This window comes from Dromiciops gliroides, chromosome 2 (assembly GCF_019393635.1).
Source record: "Dromiciops gliroides isolate mDroGli1 chromosome 2, mDroGli1.pri, whole genome shotgun sequence".
Taxonomy (NCBI): domain Eukaryota; kingdom Metazoa; phylum Chordata; class Mammalia; order Microbiotheria; family Microbiotheriidae; genus Dromiciops; species Dromiciops gliroides.
The window spans coordinates 246,304,482-246,323,618 of record NC_057862.1 but is presented as its reverse complement, the minus strand read 5'-3'; the positions used below and the strand labels follow the sequence as shown (position 1 = coordinate 246,323,618).

The window sequence follows — 19,137 nt, the reverse complement described above, 5'->3', positions numbered from 1 at the left end:
TTGTAGGTTTTCTTATAATTAATATCAGAATAATTGTCAACGATTTACCAAACCTGCATGTTTCAGTCTAAAGGTTAACTATTTGGGAATGATCTTGATAATTCACACATGCATACACTTTACTTCTATCATGAAATAAAAGCCATTTTTTGGTTTTGTTTTTGAAAGGCAAGATTGTTCAAACCTTAAAAAAACAGCATCAGGTGGCAAAGCTAAGGAACACTACTTGCTTAGGAATCAGTTCCCATCCCTTCAAAAATAGAAATGAGTCAGTCAATAAACATTTATTAAACACCTACTATGGGGGAGCCAATATATCAGATTAGGGGCAACCACCTAGCTGAAGTCTTTCAACATTCCCCTCAAACAATTTTAACATCTCAAATTCAATTTTAAAGCATCAGAGCCAACAAAAAATTGGGGTGAGATATTTTTCTGATCTAAGAAAACCTAAGAGGTTGGAAGGAGAAGTCTTTATTACTGGAGTGGAGGTTTGTCCAAACTCCATACATATAGCTGTGGCTGCAGCAACTTTGGGAGCTCTCACCCCAGAGATTGCAAAGGGGTCAGACAATTTCTCAAAAAGTGACTACAGGAGACCTTTTACTGGTACTGGATAAAGCTGGCACTGATTGGCAACTTTAATGCCCATAGGCAGTTCTGGGTCCCACTTCCAAGGCAGAGGGATGTGCTAGTGGTCAGTCACAAGGGAGCAAGGGCTCTGGTCACAGCACTAAAGCAGAGAAGAGCTCTAGCACATGCAGTTTCAGAGGACCAGGGACCCTTTCTTAGTAATGACCAGAGTGAATAACAGGACAACAGGATCACATCACTTTCAAAGCACCAAGAACTTGCAGACCCCCCAGAACTAGCTCTGAAAATATCAACATGAAAAAGTCTAAAGCTTGGTATATTGCCTGCTCACTCCCAGGTGAACAGAGCCCAGCTTTAAAATAAAGTTCAAAGTGAAGAAATAGCCAGGAAAAATGAGCAATAAAAAAAAAAGAATTTGACCATAAAAAGCTACTGGGGAGGCAGGGAAGACCAAGACATAAAATGAGAAGAAGACAACAATGTGAAAAGAACTACAAAGAAAACATCAGAAAAAATGGTAATTTAACCTCAACTGAACAAAACTTACTGGGAGCTTTAAAGAAAGAGATAAGAGTGGTAGAGGAAAAAAATGGGAAAAGAAATGAGAGTGATGCAAGAAAATCATGAAAAAATAATTAATGGTTTAGTAAAAGAGGCACAAAAATGCTGAAGACTATCATAACTTTAAAAACAGAATTGGCCTAATAGTAAAAAGAGGCACAAAAATTCATTGAATAAAAGAATTTCTTAAAAAGTAGAATATATCAAGTGGAAAAGGAGGCACATAAATTAATCAAAGAAAAGAATTACTTAAAAATTAGTATTGGGCAAGTGGAAGCTAATGACTTCATGAGACATCAAGAAACATAAAGTCAAAAGAATGAAAAATAGAAGAAAATAAAATATCTCATTGAATTCTATTGTGCTATAAGAAACGATGAGCAGGTGAAGTTCAGAGAAACCTGGAAGGACTTGCATGAACTGATGATGAGTGAGATGAGCAGAACCAGAAGAACATTATACACAGCATTATCAACATTATATGTTGATCAACTATGATAGACTAGATTCTTCTCACCAATCCAACGGAACAAGAATGTTCCAAAGGACTCATGATGGAAAAGGCTCTCCAAATCCAGAAAAAAAGAAAGGGGAAATGTGGCATATGGATGCTAATTGGACCATACTACTTCTTTTGTTTTTGATGCTAATCATTTTCTGATTTGAGGTTTTTCCTTTGTGCTCTGATCCTTCTCGTATAACATGACTAATGAAGAAATATGTTTAATGTTATTATGTATATATAACCTATATCAGATTGCCTGCTGTCTAAGGGAGGGGGGGAGGGAGGGGAGGGAGGGAGAAAAATTTGAAATTGGAAATCTTATATAAACAAGTGTTGAAAACTATTTCTACATGTAACTGAAAAATAATAAAATACTTATATTTAAAAAAAGAAAAAAATTGACCTGGAAAATAGATCAAGGAGAGATAATTTAAGAATTATTGGACTACCTGAAAGTTCTGATAAAAAAAGAGCCTAGATATCGCATTTCAAGAAATTATTAAGGAAAACTGCATGCTATCTTAGATCTAGAAATAGAAGTTTAAGGAATCCATTGATTGTCTCCCAAAATGAAAACTCCCAGGAATATTATAGCCAAATTCCAAAGTGCCCAGGTAAAGGAGAGAATACTTCAAACGTCCAGAAAGAAACAAAATATCATGGAGTCCTGATCACACAAGATTTAGCATCTTCTATGTTGAAGGAATGGAAAAATTGGAATATAATATTTCAGAAGACAAAGGAGCTAAAATTACAATCACCTACTCAGCAAAACTAAGTGTAATCGATCAGGGAAAATGGATATTTAATGAAATAGATGTTCAAGCATTCATGATGAAAAGACCAGAGTTGAATAGAAAATTTGATATTCAAATAGAAGAGTCAAGAAAAGCATAAAAAGGCAAACATGAAAGAGTAATCATAAGGAACTCAAAAAACTGCTTATATTCCTACATGGAAGGATTATACATGTAACTCCTAAGAAATTTATAATTTTTAGTGCAGCTAAAAGGATTTTACATAGACAGAGGGCATGGGTGTGAGATGATTATGCTGGAATGATCTCCAAAATAAATGAATGACTCAAAAAGAGGCACTGAGAGAAGGGAAAGGAAGAATGTGAAAAAATTTTCCCATGTAAAAGCACACAAGGAAGAGCTTTTATGACAAACATCACAGGGTGGAAAGCAATGCTTGAATCTCATTCTCATCAGAATTGGTTCAAAAAAGGAAGAATAGTGCAGTTGTGTATAGAAATGTAACACACAATGGAGAAAAAGGAGGAGAAGGGGGAAGAGAAAGGGAGGGGATGACAAAGAGGAAAGCAGATTACAGGAGGCAGTGGTAGAAGCAAAATAGACTTTTGAGGAGGAATAGGATAAAGAGAGAGGAGAGAGTGGGGAGGGAGGGAGAGAGAGGGGGGGGAAGAAACAGAAGATAATGAGATGGTGGGAAAAACACAGTAATCATAACTGTGAATGTGAATGGGATAAGCTCACCCATAAAATGGAAGCAGATAGCAGAATGGATTAGAAGCCAGAATCTAACACTATGTTGTTTACAAGAGACACACTTGAAACCAAAAGGCACATGTATACAGAGTTAAAATGAAGGGTTGGAGCAAAACCTAACATGCTTCAGCTAAATTAAAAACAGGCAGTGCTAGCAATCATATCAGAAAAAGCAAAAGCAAAAATAGACCTAATTAAAAAGGATAATCAGGGAACTAGATTTTGCCAAGAGGTACCATAGATAAGTAATATTAAAATTTTATAGCAAATTTCTCTGAAAAAGACCTTTTATCAAATGTATACTGAGTATATAAGTCAAAGTTATAAAAAGAAGTCATTTCTCAATTGATAAATGATCAAAGGATATAAACAGTCAGTTTTCAGATGAAGAAATCAAAGCAATCTATAGTCATATGAAAAAGTGCTCTAAATCAGTATTTACTAGAAAAGGGCAAATTAAAACAACTCTAAGGTACTACCTTATACTTATAAAAAATGACACATGCTGGAGGGGATGAGGAAAAAACAGGTACATTAATGAACTGTTGGTGGAGTTTTGAACTGGTCCAGCCATTCTGTAAAATAATTTAGTACTATGCCCAAAGGGCTATAAAACTGCATATCATTTGGCCCAGCAATACCACTATGAGGTCTGTGTCCTAAAGAGAACAAAGAAAAAGGAAAAGAACTTATATGTACAGAATTATTTAAAGAACCTATGTTTATGCTGGCAAAGAATTGGAAATTGAGGGCATGTTCATCAATTGGGGAATGGCTGAATATATTGTGTTTTATGATTGTGATGGAATACTATTATGCCAAAAGAAATGATGAAGGGAGTGGTTTCAGAAAAAACATGGCAAGAGCTTTATAAATTGATGAAAAGTGAAGTGAGAAGAACCAGGAGATCATTATGTACAAAAACAATTGCTGCAATCATGACAAACTGTAAAAAGGCTTTGCTACTCTGATGAATGCAATGATTCAAGAAAAGTCCAAAGGATTATAATGAAAAAAAAATGCTATCAGCTTGGAAAGAGAGAACTAATGAACTTTGAGTGAAAATTGAAATATGATTCTTTCATTTTCTTTGTTTTTCTTGTTTTGGGGGGTATTTGGCTAATATAGAAATATATTTGCATGATTTCACATGTATAATTAATAACAGTGTTTGCCTTCTCAGTAGGTGGGGGAAAGGGTTGGAGGGAGGAAGAGAATTGGGAAGTCAAAATTTAAAAAGAAAAGAATCTTTAAAATAAATGAATAATGCATTTTTAATAAGGTCAAGGAAAGGGGGAAAATGGCACTTACTATGGATCAGGTATTGTTCTAAGCAGGGCAGATACAAAGAAAAGACAAAAAAGACACACACACATATTCTCTTTGTATATTTACATATAATTCACATACACATATGTATACATACAGACAATCACACATATATAGTGGGAGCAAGGTGGCACAGTGAATAGAGCATTAGAATTAGAGTCAGGGAGACTTATCTTCCTTACTTCATATCTAACTTCCAATACTTACTAACTGTGTGACCCTGGGCAAGTCACTTAACTCTGTTTGTCTCAGTTTCCTCATCTGTAAAATGGACTAGAGAAGGAAATGGCAAACTGGTTCAGTATTTCTACCAAGAAGACCCAAATGGGGTCACGAAGAGTCAGATACAACTGAAAACAACTGAACAACAACATATGTGTCAGTGAATAAGAAGAGAAACCCTTTTAACATTATGTACCAAAGGGTCAGTTTATCTTTAGAATCTCATCATGAAACAAAAATTGAGGCAAGAATATGAAACTAAGGGTTACCTAAGGTTCACTTAGATTTTTGTTGTTCAGGGTTTTTCAGTTAATATCTAGAGAATTCAGTTGCATCAGGAGATTTTGACAGTATGATAGGAAAGAAAATCTTTCATATTGACAATTTTAAGGAAACATTTTACAGAAATTTTGGGACTATTAAGGATGGTAATGGCAGATTATGTGGATTCATGAGACAACTGTTTCATGCATGCCTAACTTCTATATCATATTCCAACTTTCCTTTTCTATGTATATACACATCTTGGCTAGATATTCTGATGCTATTTTCCCCAGAATGGTCTGTCTTATTTGAATCTTTATTTTAAAAATCCATTTAGGGGCAGCTAGGTGGCGCAGTGGATAAAGCACCGGCCTTGGATTCAGGAGTACCTGAGTTCAAATCCGGTCTCAGACACTTGACACTTACTAGCTGTGTGACCCTGGGCAAGTCACTTAACCCCCATAGCCCTGCAGAAAAAATCCATTTAATTTATGAAATGTATTTTTATTAGGCTTAAGTATCAAAGATCTCAAAATGCTATAGTTTTTCAGACCTTCAATTACAATGATTAAGAGAAAGAATCAACAATAAAAGAAAGGGAATGCTGCTGAACAATTATTCTCGTCAACAAGTACCTTAGGCTCTCTTCTCTCTTCTCCTAGCTGGTTGACATGGTGGTGGGGGGTTGGGAATCTCTCCTTATTTTCTGATGTTGAAACTCTGAAGGAGGAGCAGGTTCACACAAACTAATATTCAAAAAAAGGACCTGCTGCATACTGCTTCTCTTGTCAATATAGACAGAATATCAGGTTGGGTATGAGAACAGGCTACTATTGTCCATTACCTATATTTGGGGAAAGAAAGAATTTTTAAAAATAAAAGCCGACTTGTGATAGGTCTTCTGTTTGACTCTAGGAATTAGGGTGACTATTAGGAAGATAATAGACTATACATGGAATATTCATATAAAACAATTGAACTTTTAAGTGTGACTAACAGTATAAGAAGTGTTCCTAAAGCTTTGTCGGAGCTCTTCCATGAGCTCTGATTCAAATTCTTGCCCGAGGATATTAAGTTTTAGGAAAGTTATCCATTTTCCCTCTGTGTATGTGTGTATGCCTCTCTCTCTGTATGTATGTTTCTATTTAGAAGACTAAGTCTTTCTTTGTTTTTGGATTTGACTGATTTCTGCAATGAAGTTTTCTTCTTCTCAGCTTAAAGTTTATCTTTGGGAACTCTAGTTTGGTTCTAAGAATGTGCTTCCTGATGGGTAACCTTCCAAAGAAAATGGAGTCTGATAAATTTCTACATACAGATTTAATCTTCCTCTCTTAACTCACTAGAACTTCAAACATGTGTCTTTGAAGCTAGCAAGAAGATAGGGTTTTGGGGATCTGGGTTTGGGCATTAAGTGAGAGTGGGCATAGAGGGATGATAAGAAATTTTTACAATGAAAGTTCATATTTCAATGCAATGTGACTTTTGAATGGTTTTCACTTTATGCTAATGGCCATCCTTTTGTCTTAAAACACCATGCATGAATTATTTAATCATCCCTTACCATTTCCCCTTGAGGTAAGTCAGGCTATATATATATATGGATGTATATGCATATGTATATACATATATACACACACATACATACATACATATATATATTTATATATTGCTTCCTTCTGACACCACTGCTAGAGCAAGCAGCAAAAGCCATGTGAAAATAATCTTATTATGAATATTTGGGAATTTGGAAGTGTAAATAAACTGATGCTTTGAATCTAGCAGAATTTTTTTAGTTTTAACTTGACTCACAATTTATAGAAACTATATTTATGTGCACACCAGTTTTACCATTTTGAATGAATTGGCTAATAATCCTAGTCAAATTTCATTTCAGGCATTGAGTCAGTCAGAAATCAGGCAAACATATCATTTAATTTAATTAAGGTTTTTTTTAAAAAAACAAAACAAATCCACTTGTTCTAAAATATCTATAATGATATCCAATATTCTAGTCGACTCCCAGAAGTCAACAACTTGTGTTTTCTCATTTGTCTATTTCTGTGATGATCTATGTCTAAAAGAAACGGCATATTTAGACTTTACCACTATCTCTCTACCAAGAAAAGTTGCTGCAGCTCTAATGGCACACCCACACCCACACCAGCATCCCCCCTTGCCCACCCCATACATGTAAAGAAAAGTTACGCTGGCCTGAGATTATAAAACCTCTTTTCTGTGTGGTATATTGAAGAGTGATGATGCTCTGGATGTCAATCATTTCTTTTATCTACATCCTAAACATGCATTAAATGACACCCCCCCCCAAATAAAGATTCTATTCAAATTTCCTATTTGTACTATTCTATGAGCATAGAAAAGGAAAAGCCTCCTTCAATCTTCCCATTGTTAAAAAAACTAAAAAACTACCAGTTTCCATAATTCTCTGCCCTGCTTTGATACGGCATAGGAAACTCCTATGGTGAATGTTAAGTGGTTGCACCTTTGATTTCAGAAGTGTATCCAGGAATAGACAGTGCTGCTTCTGTACCTTAGGAGAACTGCAACCGGTTTTTACCCTGAAAACCGGTGACCTGCAGCATGGAGAATTGGGTGTAACCTGTTTCTAAGACAAACGATTGTTTGTGCATGCATGTGTGTATTTCTTTCCCCTAGGGGATTCTGTTGGGAATGTTTGAACTCTAAAATATTGTGTGATTCCATGTTCAAGGAAACATGAAGGCAAATTGCATTTGAGTATTAACCTCTTTTCTCTCCTAGGGAATGCAGTCGGATTTTTGGCGAAGATGGTTTGACGTTGAAGCTCTTTCTTAAAAGGACTGCTCCCTTTTCTATCCTATGGACTTTGACTAATTACCTGTATTTACTGGCTTTAAAGAAACTGACAGCCACAGATGTCTCTGCCCTGTTCTGTTGTAACAAAGCATTTGTCTTCTTACTTTCTTGGATTGTGCTGAAAGACAGGTTCATGGGAGTAAGGGTAATGATTTAAGTGATTTTCAAACATGCTACTATTCTAATTGTGAATCTATAATATACTAAGACCACAGATTTAGGGTCCAAAGAGTTGTTAAAGGCTGCCTAGTAGTAGTTAACTACTTCATTTTAGACATGAGGAATTGAGGCTCACATTGGCTAAGTGACTTCCTGTGCTTAGAATTGTGCCTGGCACATAAGAGATGCTTGATAAATGTTTATTGAATTGAATTGAATCATACAGCTAGTAAGTGTCAAGTGTCTGAGGCCCGATTTGAACTCAGGCACTCCTGAATCCAGGGTTGGTGCTTTATCCATTGCGCCACCTAGCTGCCCTGAGACCAGATTTGAACTCACAAAAATGAGTCTTCCTATCTTCAGGCCTGGCACTCTATGAACTGCTCTACCTAGGTGCTAAACCATGCAGGTCCCTAGTCTTATTCTACTACCCGAATGACTTAGATTCCTTCTGTAAGGAAACAAACTTAGGGTAGCTAGATAGCAACTCCCTTTTTCTCCACCTTTGTACCATCCAAATAATGCATGGCAGTGGTAGAGAGCAAAGAACAGGCCTTCCATTTCCCTGTAATATATTATAAAATGTTAGCTATTATTATTATTAATATCTTTTCCACATGACAGTCCTTCAAAAAAAGGAAAGAAACAAGCATTTATATAATGCCTATTATGTGCTAGGTACTGTATTAAGCACTTTACAAATCATTTTGAGGTATAAATATTAAAAAAACACTATTAGGAGGTTATAGAGAGGGTCCTTGATTTATGTCTGAGGCCAGATTTGAACTCAGGTCTTCCTGAATCCAGAGCTGGTGCTTTATCCACTGCACCACCTAGCTACCCCCAAGAGTACCTTTCATCTCTCAAATTGTATTCCTAAGATCATGTTCGCTTTAAATATTTTCTTTTCCAGGCTAAAAATCCTGATCAATCTTTGGAGGTAATACTAAATAAGTGGCATTGCTTTTTGAAGAAAACTGTTAATTGGGGGCAGCTAGGTGGTGCAGTGGATAAAGCACTGGCCCTGGATTCTGGAGGACCTGAGTTCTAATCTGACCTCAGATACTTGACACTTACTAGCTGTATGACCCTGGGCAGGTCACTTAACCCTCATTGCCCTGAAATAAAAAAAAAGAAAAGAAAAAAAAGAAAAGTGTTAATTACAGAGAACAATTGTGTGAATCAATTAATTCAGAAGGGAAAAAACCCATTCATAGATTTTTTAAGTAGCTAATTTTAGAATTAAGAACCAAATGCAACTAGGGCAAAGTCATTTGTGCACTCGGTTGTAAAAGAGATTCTGGCTGCCCCTACCACCAATGAATTTTGCCTAGTGACAAGTTGGTCCCACATAGACATAATGGAATCTTTGCTTTCTTATTGTAAAAAATTGAAAGAGAGTAGAAGGGACATATGGACTTTGTGGATATTCCCATCTGGTCTAAAGGGTGGTTTATATTTTAGAATATAAAACATTAGATTTCCCCATGAGAAAATATCTGCACTATACTGTGGATTTTTTTTTCCATTATAGGTATGTGTCCAGAATCCTGAACTGATGAGTAGCATCACATTAAAAGAAGGTCATGTTTATTTGAGATACCCCAAACAAAAATAATCACACATAGACATTTAAGCAGTGTGAACTAGAGCAATGAATGAAGTCAAGGACTATGGGTGTGAACCTCAACTTCACTAGTTTTTAGTTTGTGTGATTTTGGCTAAGACACTCAACCTCTCTAGGACTTGGTTTCTAGATTGCATTGAATTAAGAATTAATGGGGCAGCTAGGTGGCGCAGTGGATAGAGCACCGGCCTTGGATTCAGGAGTACCTAAGTTCAAATCCGACCTCAGACACTTAACACTCACTAGCTGTGTGACCCTGGGCAAGTCACTTAACCCCAATTGCCTCACTAAAAAAAAAAAAGAATTAATGACAAATCTGCTGATAGAAGTCAGATATTTTCCCATTTATCCATCAGAAATTACTTCTTATCTGGCTGTGAATATTAAATAGTGTCATATTCCAGAAAAATGTCAAAGTGAAATTTTAATGATGCTCATAATCAGGCCAGGGTGTATAAGAAGTTTCAAAACATGTTCAGCATTTTGTCTTTTGACAGCATCAGCATTTCTTTTCCTCTGGAGACCTCCTGAGAACATGTATAATTAGGTCATTTGAGAAATTAAAGGAGAAATTCAGTAGCAACAACATAAATACATCTATTACTTGTCTCCTGCATCTATAAATAATCTCAAAGCATAGCTCCTCCAGAATCCACCCAGTTAGACTGTTTTCTTCTAGCTACTGGATTTGCCTTCAGACATTTGGCTGGAAAGTGTATTTTTGGTTTAAACTACAGCTCCAGTTGTGGAGAAACAGATGGCTAGCCATTATCCTCATTTGCTTCATTCCAAGAGGGTCAAGGAAGATGGTCAGGTCCACCTGTATATTTTTAATGCCAAAACAGACTCATGGGCAGAACTGAGAGTGTTTGCTATGATAGTAGTGGTAAGCATGAATTTCATATAGTAATGCAGTTTGAAAGAAAGCAATCCTCATGATAAATCTTGAAATTTATAGTGATTACTTTGTTGACACAAACTATATATAAACTACATAACTCAGAGAAAAATAAAGTGTGAGATACTTAGTTTTCTTGTTGTGAAAAGTAAGTCGCTTTTGGGGCAGCTAGGTGGTGCAGTGGATAAAGCACCAGCTCGGGAGTCAGGAGGACCTCAGTTCAAATCTGGCCTCAGACACTTGACACTTACTAGCTGTGTGACCCTGGGCAAGTCACTTAACCCTCATTGCCCCGCAAAAAAAAAAAAAAGTAAGTCACTTTTACCATACTCATGAATATTTTTCATGTTGAAATTATTTTTGAATAGTAATTACAGCCAATTTAGAACGTTCCATGAAAATTAGCAAACTTCATGGAAATTCAAATTTGACAACATTTCTTAAAAACTTGCTATATACTGTATACTTTGGGGGGGGCGGGGCAAGCAGGGTTAAGTGACTTGCCCAGGGTCACACAGACAGTGTCAAGTGTCTGAGGTTGTATTTGAACTCAGGTCCTCCAGAATCGAGGGCCAGTGCTTTAGCCACTGCACCACCTAGCTGCCCTGTACTATATAGTTTAACTGGAATTTTCAAAACTCATAGTGACCAGAATTACAGCTTAATAAAATATTGATTTCTGAGATGAATGAGCCTCTCTCTCACATTCTGCTACCAGTTCCACTTTGTTTGAAACTGGGTTTAAAATGTAAAAATCAAAACCTTTCTTGCAGATCTAGTTCCTCTTCCTAACCCTATTTACTATTGAGGAAAATTTTCTTCTGACATCCAAAACATCTCCTTTTTTCTACTTGGGAAAATAATTTTATATAGCTAGTTAGTCGTAGTAGTAGGAGAAGGAGGAGGAGAAGAAAGGGGAGGAGAAGAAAGAGGAGGCTTTTATATAGAGCTTTAAAGTTTGCAAAAAACTTTACAAATATTATCTCATTTGATCCTCACAGCAACTATGGGAGGTATTATTATTATCCCCATTTTACAAATGAGGAAAATGAGACAGAGCTTAAGTACTTTGTCTAGAGCCACATAACTAGTAAGTATCTGAGGCCAAAATTGAACCCAAATGCACTCACTTGATTCCAGGTAGTTATTGTACTACCTTACTGCCTCTAATAATTCAACAAATAGCAACTATCTTGAAGAATGTTAGTATATAAATATGTATATTACATTTCAGCCTCCACACATTTTCCACAGTCACCTAAGGGTCCAGTGATCATTATACAATATGCAATTGTTTAGTAATGGCTTTAGGTCAGTTGTGGAGGAATGCAGAGACTTGAATAGGCTTTGTTGAGTATTTCAACTTAACCTATTTTTTCATGGTTAGTCTATGCCTCAAGGGGCTAATACATAGTTGTCTAGAGTGATTGCAAGCAGGAATTTGAAAAAAAGTATTTTCATTGATTTGAACTATTTATTGTTTAGTTTCAACTAGAGGCATGGAATTATTTTCTCTCTCCTTGTTAATTTTTACTTGGATAATTGGCTATACATGTGATATCATTAGTGTGGGTGCTACTTTTACCACTGGAGATTGGAAGCCTTTCATGTCCTCCGATCCCATGAAATGTGTGTTCACATCCATTTTTGATACTTCATAGAAGACCACCAACATGCTGAAAAAATTCTTTTCTATCTACCTATCTTGAGGGAATTATTTGATATGGAATGATCATACCTATCATTTCTAATCTTCCCCCCTCCAATAAGCAAACCTTCCCCCCTCCAATCATGCATATCTTTGATGACATCATTTGTGTCACTTCTTATATATCAGTCATCATTGATAATATGCTAAAACCTACCAGCATGCATCATGTGCCTTTATATTGGCGTATAAGTTTGATCTTTCTAAGAGTTTTTGTGCTTCATTATTTGAAGCTATAGTTTATATCTAAGACAATATCATGATTCAAAGCCCATGCATACAAGATCCTCCTAATTGGTGGAGATTGGTTACTCATTGCTCCAAGTGCCTATTAGCATTTGAAGATTCAGAGGTAATGAGAATTTGAAAGAAACAAGGTGTTGGTCTTTTAGCTTTCAGGCCCAAGAGAAAAGATGCGTTGCTCCAGATTTCCTTCAGAGAGAGAGGTCCCTGAAGGGAGAGACTCTGGAAGACCTTGAACATGCCTTTATCCCCAGAAACACCCACACTATACCCCTGCAGCAGCATCAAGGCCCTTAGAATAATTGAAAACACAGCACTACTTCCCAGCTAATGACAATAGCTATCATTTTCATAGCACTTTAAGGTTTGCAAAATGTTTACAAATAGTATTCTGTTTTGGCCTCACAAAAACCCTGTGAAAAAGGTGATATTATCCTCCCCATTTTGCAGATGAAGAAACTAAGTCAGGAAGTAGTCAAGTGACTTGATCAGGACCACATACCTTGTAAGTATCTGAGGCTAGATTTACATTCAGGTCTTTACTCTAGGTCCAGTACTCTATACAGTGTGCCACATAACTTCTAATTTCCTACTCCCACCTAACTTTGAGCACAACCCACTATCAACAGCAGTCACTTTTTTGTTTGTTTGTTTGGTTTTTGTTTTTTTGTTTTTTGAGAGGCAATGGGGGTTAAGTGATTTGCCCAGGGTCACACAGCTAGTAAGTGTTAAGTGTCTGAGGCCGGATTTGAAGTCAGGTACTCCTGACTCCAGGGCCAGTGCTCTATCCACTGTGCCACCTAGCTGCCCCCAGCAGTCACTTTTCAATATATTGATGGACTCAGTGGGCTGCCTGCCCAGTTGTATATCATAATTAGAAAATATACCTTTTTCATCTAGTTTTTCAGCAAGGATGCTTATGTTGATCTCATTTGAATAGTTATAGATCTCACTGAGGAGACTTTGTGGCATTCCAGGAATTGAAACAATCGAGCAATAAACAGTATATTGGGACAGTCTGATATTTTCTAGGATTCTTTCTGGATTATGGTAAATTAGGGCAATTGCTTTATGCTCTTTGGGGAACCCTATGTGGGTAGTTCCAGAAGTTGTTTTAGGAAAGTGTTCAGTGGAGGAGAAAAAATCTGTGACACTAGTGTCAAAAAATATCTCAGTTCCATATACATATAATCAGCCTCCTTAGCCTTTCCTTCTCTATCACCAAAGTAAAATAAGTAGTTACATACCTTTCCTCTCCCTAAATCAGTCTTTCATGAAATATCCTTCAAGCCTACCTGAGAAATCCATTTTTACTTGGTTTCCTCCACATGAATATCAAGGTGAGAAGCAATGTGATTTTCATTATTTGTTGCTCAGAGTTGTCAAGATGTCCAAACACCTTATGATAATAGCCCTACTTCTTTCATTTCTTATGCACCCAACTCTTTCTTCAAACTTTTGTAGACTTTTTGTTTTTGCATCTAGTGAAGTTTAATGACTCTAATGACTTTGCATATTTGAAAAGGTATTTATAGAGAAAACAAGGGAATAAACACTTTTAAAATCTTTGCCAATTCTATTATTTTTGTAAATAGAAGCTATATATTTTTGGTTCTTAATATTTTCTCTGCTCTTCATTGTTCTCTGTTAACCTCTGTCTTGCCACAAGAAAGCAAAACCAGAACATTTCTTTCCGTTCATTTGACTGCTGGGGATATAAAGTCTTCAAGCCTTAAGGATCTGTCATCAGGAGCTAATGTTACTTGATGCTTCAAGAAGTAACATTCATGACAGGGCAAAAGGCAGACATGATCATTCATTCAGGTCTTTAAAATTCTACTACAGCTTTCTTTCATGGGGTAGTGTGCAGGAAGGGCTCCAGGAGCCTATCAGGAAAAATGAGGGAAGGTCCACCCGGATGTGCTGTGGTGATGATGCTGCTGATTTTCTTATTAATGGTCTGGGGTCACCACATGATGAGGAAGAAACTCAAGGACCTGTTCCAAGGACCAAAGCTGGGGGAAGGCAGTAATGATGACACAAGAAAGAAATGCTATAGAATTACATTATTGCGAGAATAAGATGAATCCTTCCCTTTTGGATAGGATTGGTTCAGTCTGGGGATATTGTGGCTATGTTGACATGACAGCCCCAATATATTTTGAAAGGTTAAAAAAAATCAATTGGTATTTTTGTAATTATTAATATAGTCAATCATTTTCATCAATTGAGAATCCCTCCATTTTAATGAAGCCCCCTTTGAGGGTCCTTCCCCTTTCTTTCTTTTTTTTCTTGTTCTGTTATTTTTTAGATTTCCATGATTGTATATGAGCCAGAAATTATTGACCTCATTTAGAAACCAAGCAATAATTTTTAGAGATCCTTCAGAAAATGTACATTAGTTTATGAACTTACATACACTTACTAGCTGTGTGATACTGGGCAAGTCACTCAACTTCTGTCTGCCTCAGTCTCCTCATCTTTAAAATGAGTATAATCATAGCATCTACCTTCCCAGGGTTATTGTGAGAATAAAATGAGATAATATTTATAAAGTTCTAATATAATATTAGCAAATTTTAAAACACTATATAAATGTATAGGTAGAAATTCAATTATATATTTATATATTTAACTAATCACATTAATTTATATTACATTTATCTTATATTTATTAAAATACTATAGAGATAAATGCTAACTATTGTTATTTCTATTAATGCTATATAGATGAGAACCAAAACTAGATTTTCTTCATAACATTCAAATTAAACATGCAAAATCTAAGTGGTTTGAATCTGAGAGTCCCATTTTCCCAGCATTCCCAATCAGAACCAATTTACCTCCCTTCATGACAAATAATTGGACTCTAAAAATTCATGAAATCTAGATCCAATGCTGAGGTCATTCTCTGAGAATTTTAATTGCATGTTTTACAGTCTGCATTTATAAAGCAAAGCAATGCTGTGCAATTAGTTAATGCACTTTGGGTAGTTTGAATTACTGATTGAGATCATTAAGGATTTATATCTCATATTTTCTCAAATTATACAAATTAGCTATACTCTTTTTACAGATCTAGTTTGCAAGAGATTTGTCGAAAATTACTTTGGATGGGGGCAGCTAGGTGGCACAGTGGATAAAGCACTGGCCCTGGATTCAGGAGGACCTGAGTTCAAATCCGGATGCAGACCCTTGACACTTGGTAGTTGTGTGACCTTGGTCAAATCACTTAACCTCCATTGCCTCTCAAAAACAAAACAAAACAAACAAAAAACAAAAATGAAAATTACTTTAGGTTAGAATCTGTTAATGAAGAAAGAGATCTCCCAGATACTTCTATTAATTGAATGAAAATTTGATAAATGAGTCAGTCTGTCTTCTTCCCATTTGAATCTTTACCAGCTATAAATTACTGCGTATAAAGTTAAGAGAAAAACTCACAGTGTCCCTTTTTTGGAACTCAGTTTACAGCACTCTCATGCCCCCTGAAGTAAAAATACTGTTCTATACTAAGGCAATCAACACACGTGGTGAAATTGATATGTCAACTTAAATAACCCAATCATGGACACACGTAATATGGTTGTAATGGAGATCTTCAAGGAGATTGCACCAGTTTTAATTTTAGATTGCCATAAAACTTATGGGATTTTGCTGATTTTTTATTCATGTCCTTAGGAAACTCAAAATAGATTTAGAATTGTCATAATACATTCATAGTAATTAATGAACAATCCCCAAAGAGATGCATTGTCATATTATAGTTAATAGATGTCATGTATAAATTATATTTCTCACTTTACATGGTTTGGTAACCTATTTATCCTTGTTGCCCATGGCACCTAGAAAGTACCTATAGAAACACTTTAAGGATCTTGATATGAAATATCAAATTATGTTCTTAAAGATCATAGGAATCGTGGGGCGGCTAGGTGGTGCAGTGGATAAAGCACTGGCCCTAGATTCAGGAGTACCTGAGTTCAAATCTGGCCTCAGACACTTGACACTTACTAGCTGTGTGACCCTGGGCAAGTCACTTAACTCCCCATTGCCCCACCAAAAAAAATCATAGGAATCAATGTCAAGATTTATTAAATCCACTTTAGAAATAACCAACCATTTATCCATTTGATCAAATTAAATATGGGTGGGAGGTATCAGGAGAAAAGAATGCTGATTTAATTTTTTCCCCTCTGCCTCTACTTTCTTTCAAAGGAATCCAGTGAAATAAATATGTACACAAATGCTTAATTAATTTGCCATATTTTCAAGGTTATATTAACCCACAAGTTAAGAAGGGAAATAATTGATGCCTCTTCAAATGATCTTGAAAATGGTTGTCCCTGATAATCTATTAAAATCTCTATTTGAGCCCCAAATCCCCACATTAAAAGACATGATTATTATTTCAGGTTTTCCATATTTACCACTTCTAGGTGACCCCCTAGCCATCTTTATTTATGAGTCTATTAATTTTTGTTGGAAAATTTCTTCAACACCTCATTAGCTTATGTATTAAATTTGATTCCCTATAGTTTGAACTCGAGTATAACTAGAACACGTCTGGCGGCTTAAGGGTACGTGCCATTCAGTCAGGGTGAGAAATGCCTCAAATCAAAGAGTCCTTCAGATAATATGTTATGAAGACAGTCCTTCACTTCTGACGAGTTGGCTCTTATTCTATGCCTTTTGCCAAGTGCCTTCTCTGTTCTTCACAAAGGGTGATTAACATGAGTCTGCAGTGAGACCAAACATATGCTTGCTCTTTGTGGTCACTGACAAAGCTATTTTGTTCTGCATCATCCACTTGCAAGTCTATGATTATATAGATTTAGGACTACATCTGTTATAATAATTTCTCAATAGTATCTAGTTGGGAATATGGGGGTTGCATTTATGGCAATATTATTTACAGGAATAGATGATTTATAAGAGAATACTTAGAACTCAAGTTGAAAAGCATACAAGCTTTCTTAGGCTTCAAAGTACTTTGCCAAAATCATTTTGGGAATTCCATTGTTTTAAGTCTTTCCAGGTTTGTATGCCCAGAAGCACAACTTATTCTAAGAGAAAAGAGTATCAGTAGAGTTACTATAATGTTGAGTTGATTGAGACCAACTGATTTACCATAGATCAAGATAAGCTGGAGGTAATTTGTTCCTGAAATCATTTCTCTAAAAGTGGGTGGTAACCAGCGGTGTTTTCAGGCTCAAATCGGATAATGGATGTGAAGTACTCTGCAAATCTTAAGGCACTATATGAATTATAGCTATTATAATAATTATTACTAGCCTTCAGTCACCAGACCTCCAGTCTAGTGATGACTTGATCCCCTGAGTCTTGCACTACATTTCTGCTGAGCTCAAGCAATGTCTATAGGGAAACATAAGGGCATGCTGCCAAAATTTTAACATGTAAATATAAACACACAATTTTTAATAATATTTTTATTTAAAGTTTTGAATTCCAAATTCTATCCCTCCTCCTTCCCTGAGCCATCAGATATAGATTATACATGTAAACACACATTTTTAAGCTTAGTCTACATTGTTAATTAAGTTTTTCCTAAGTCTATAAATAAACAAAACAAGAAATCAAGCTCTGACATAGCATTGTTGATTTCTGAGTTGTAACTGAAAATTTAACAGTGGGCTCCCACAAGCTGTTTAGAGTTGGCCCCAGTACACCCTTGACGGTAACTTTGGCTAAAAGAATAAATTGAAGGTGTGCTCACTTGATGAGAAAGAAACCCAGTCACACTATTGATTCCTGGGATTTTCATGGAAAAACACATATTATGGTTATGGGATGGCTCTTCCTTTGGTTTTTAGCATCCCTTGCTATATGGGAATTGGGGAGTTGTTTAGGGGATATTTGACAAATTTAATGCAATCCCAAGGGAAAATTGGATTGTGATATTTTTGCTGCATGGCAAAGTGGTACCCACCTTTCCTGTCTTCATCTCTCATTTGACAGATAGTTGCTGCAATAATGGCAATCACAGGCATTGTGATGATGGCATATGCAGATAATTTTCATGCTGATTCAATCATAGGAGTGGCATTTGCTGTTGGATCTGCATCTACATCTGCTTTGTATAAGGTAAGTGATGAAACTTTATTTCTTAATGTAAAATAAATTAAAAAGTGTAAAGATAATGAGGGATAGGAAAATATAGGGATAGGGAAGGCGGAATGGAATAAGGATTTATATAGTGCCTACTATATGGCAGGCACTGTATGACATTCTTTTTACAAATATCTCTTTTGATCCTGGGCATATTATTTCACTGGTATAGGAATCTTCTAGGGGGAGAAAACTCCCTCTGCCAACACAGGTTGGCACCATCTGTGTAACTTATAGTTTTAGAGAGTTGCCTAGAGCATTAAGAGGTCAAGTGCCCTGTCTAGGGTCACACAGACAATATGTTTGAAGTGGGACTACAGCCTGGGAATTACTGGATGTGAGCCTAGTTTTCTATCCATTATAACACATAGAGGTGAGATCTCATTTTGCTGTGGGTTATTTTGAGTTTTTAGCAGGAAATATTAAGGTAGTTTGTGGCACCCTTATTTTCAAAGTCTTAATTCTTTATTATCTTTTAATTAAATTTCATAGGGCTATGTTTATAAAAGAAATAGATTAGTGCCTCTGGTTCTA

The 19,137-nt window shown here is 36.0% G+C and overlaps 1 protein-coding gene across 1 annotated transcript in view; it reads left to right on the top strand.

Annotated features, from left to right (window-relative positions):
- The window catches only part of SLC35F4 (solute carrier family 35 member F4), a 293,627-nt gene that overhangs the window by 237,893 nt on the left and 36,597 nt on the right, over positions 1-19,137 (top strand). The window contains exons 4-5 of the mRNA XM_043985476.1: positions 7,765-7,984; positions 18,454-18,579. Coding sequence (XP_043841411.1) covers positions 7,765-7,984; positions 18,454-18,579 — 346 coding nt within the window. The remainder of the gene's footprint in view (positions 1-7,764; positions 7,985-18,453; positions 18,580-19,137) is intronic.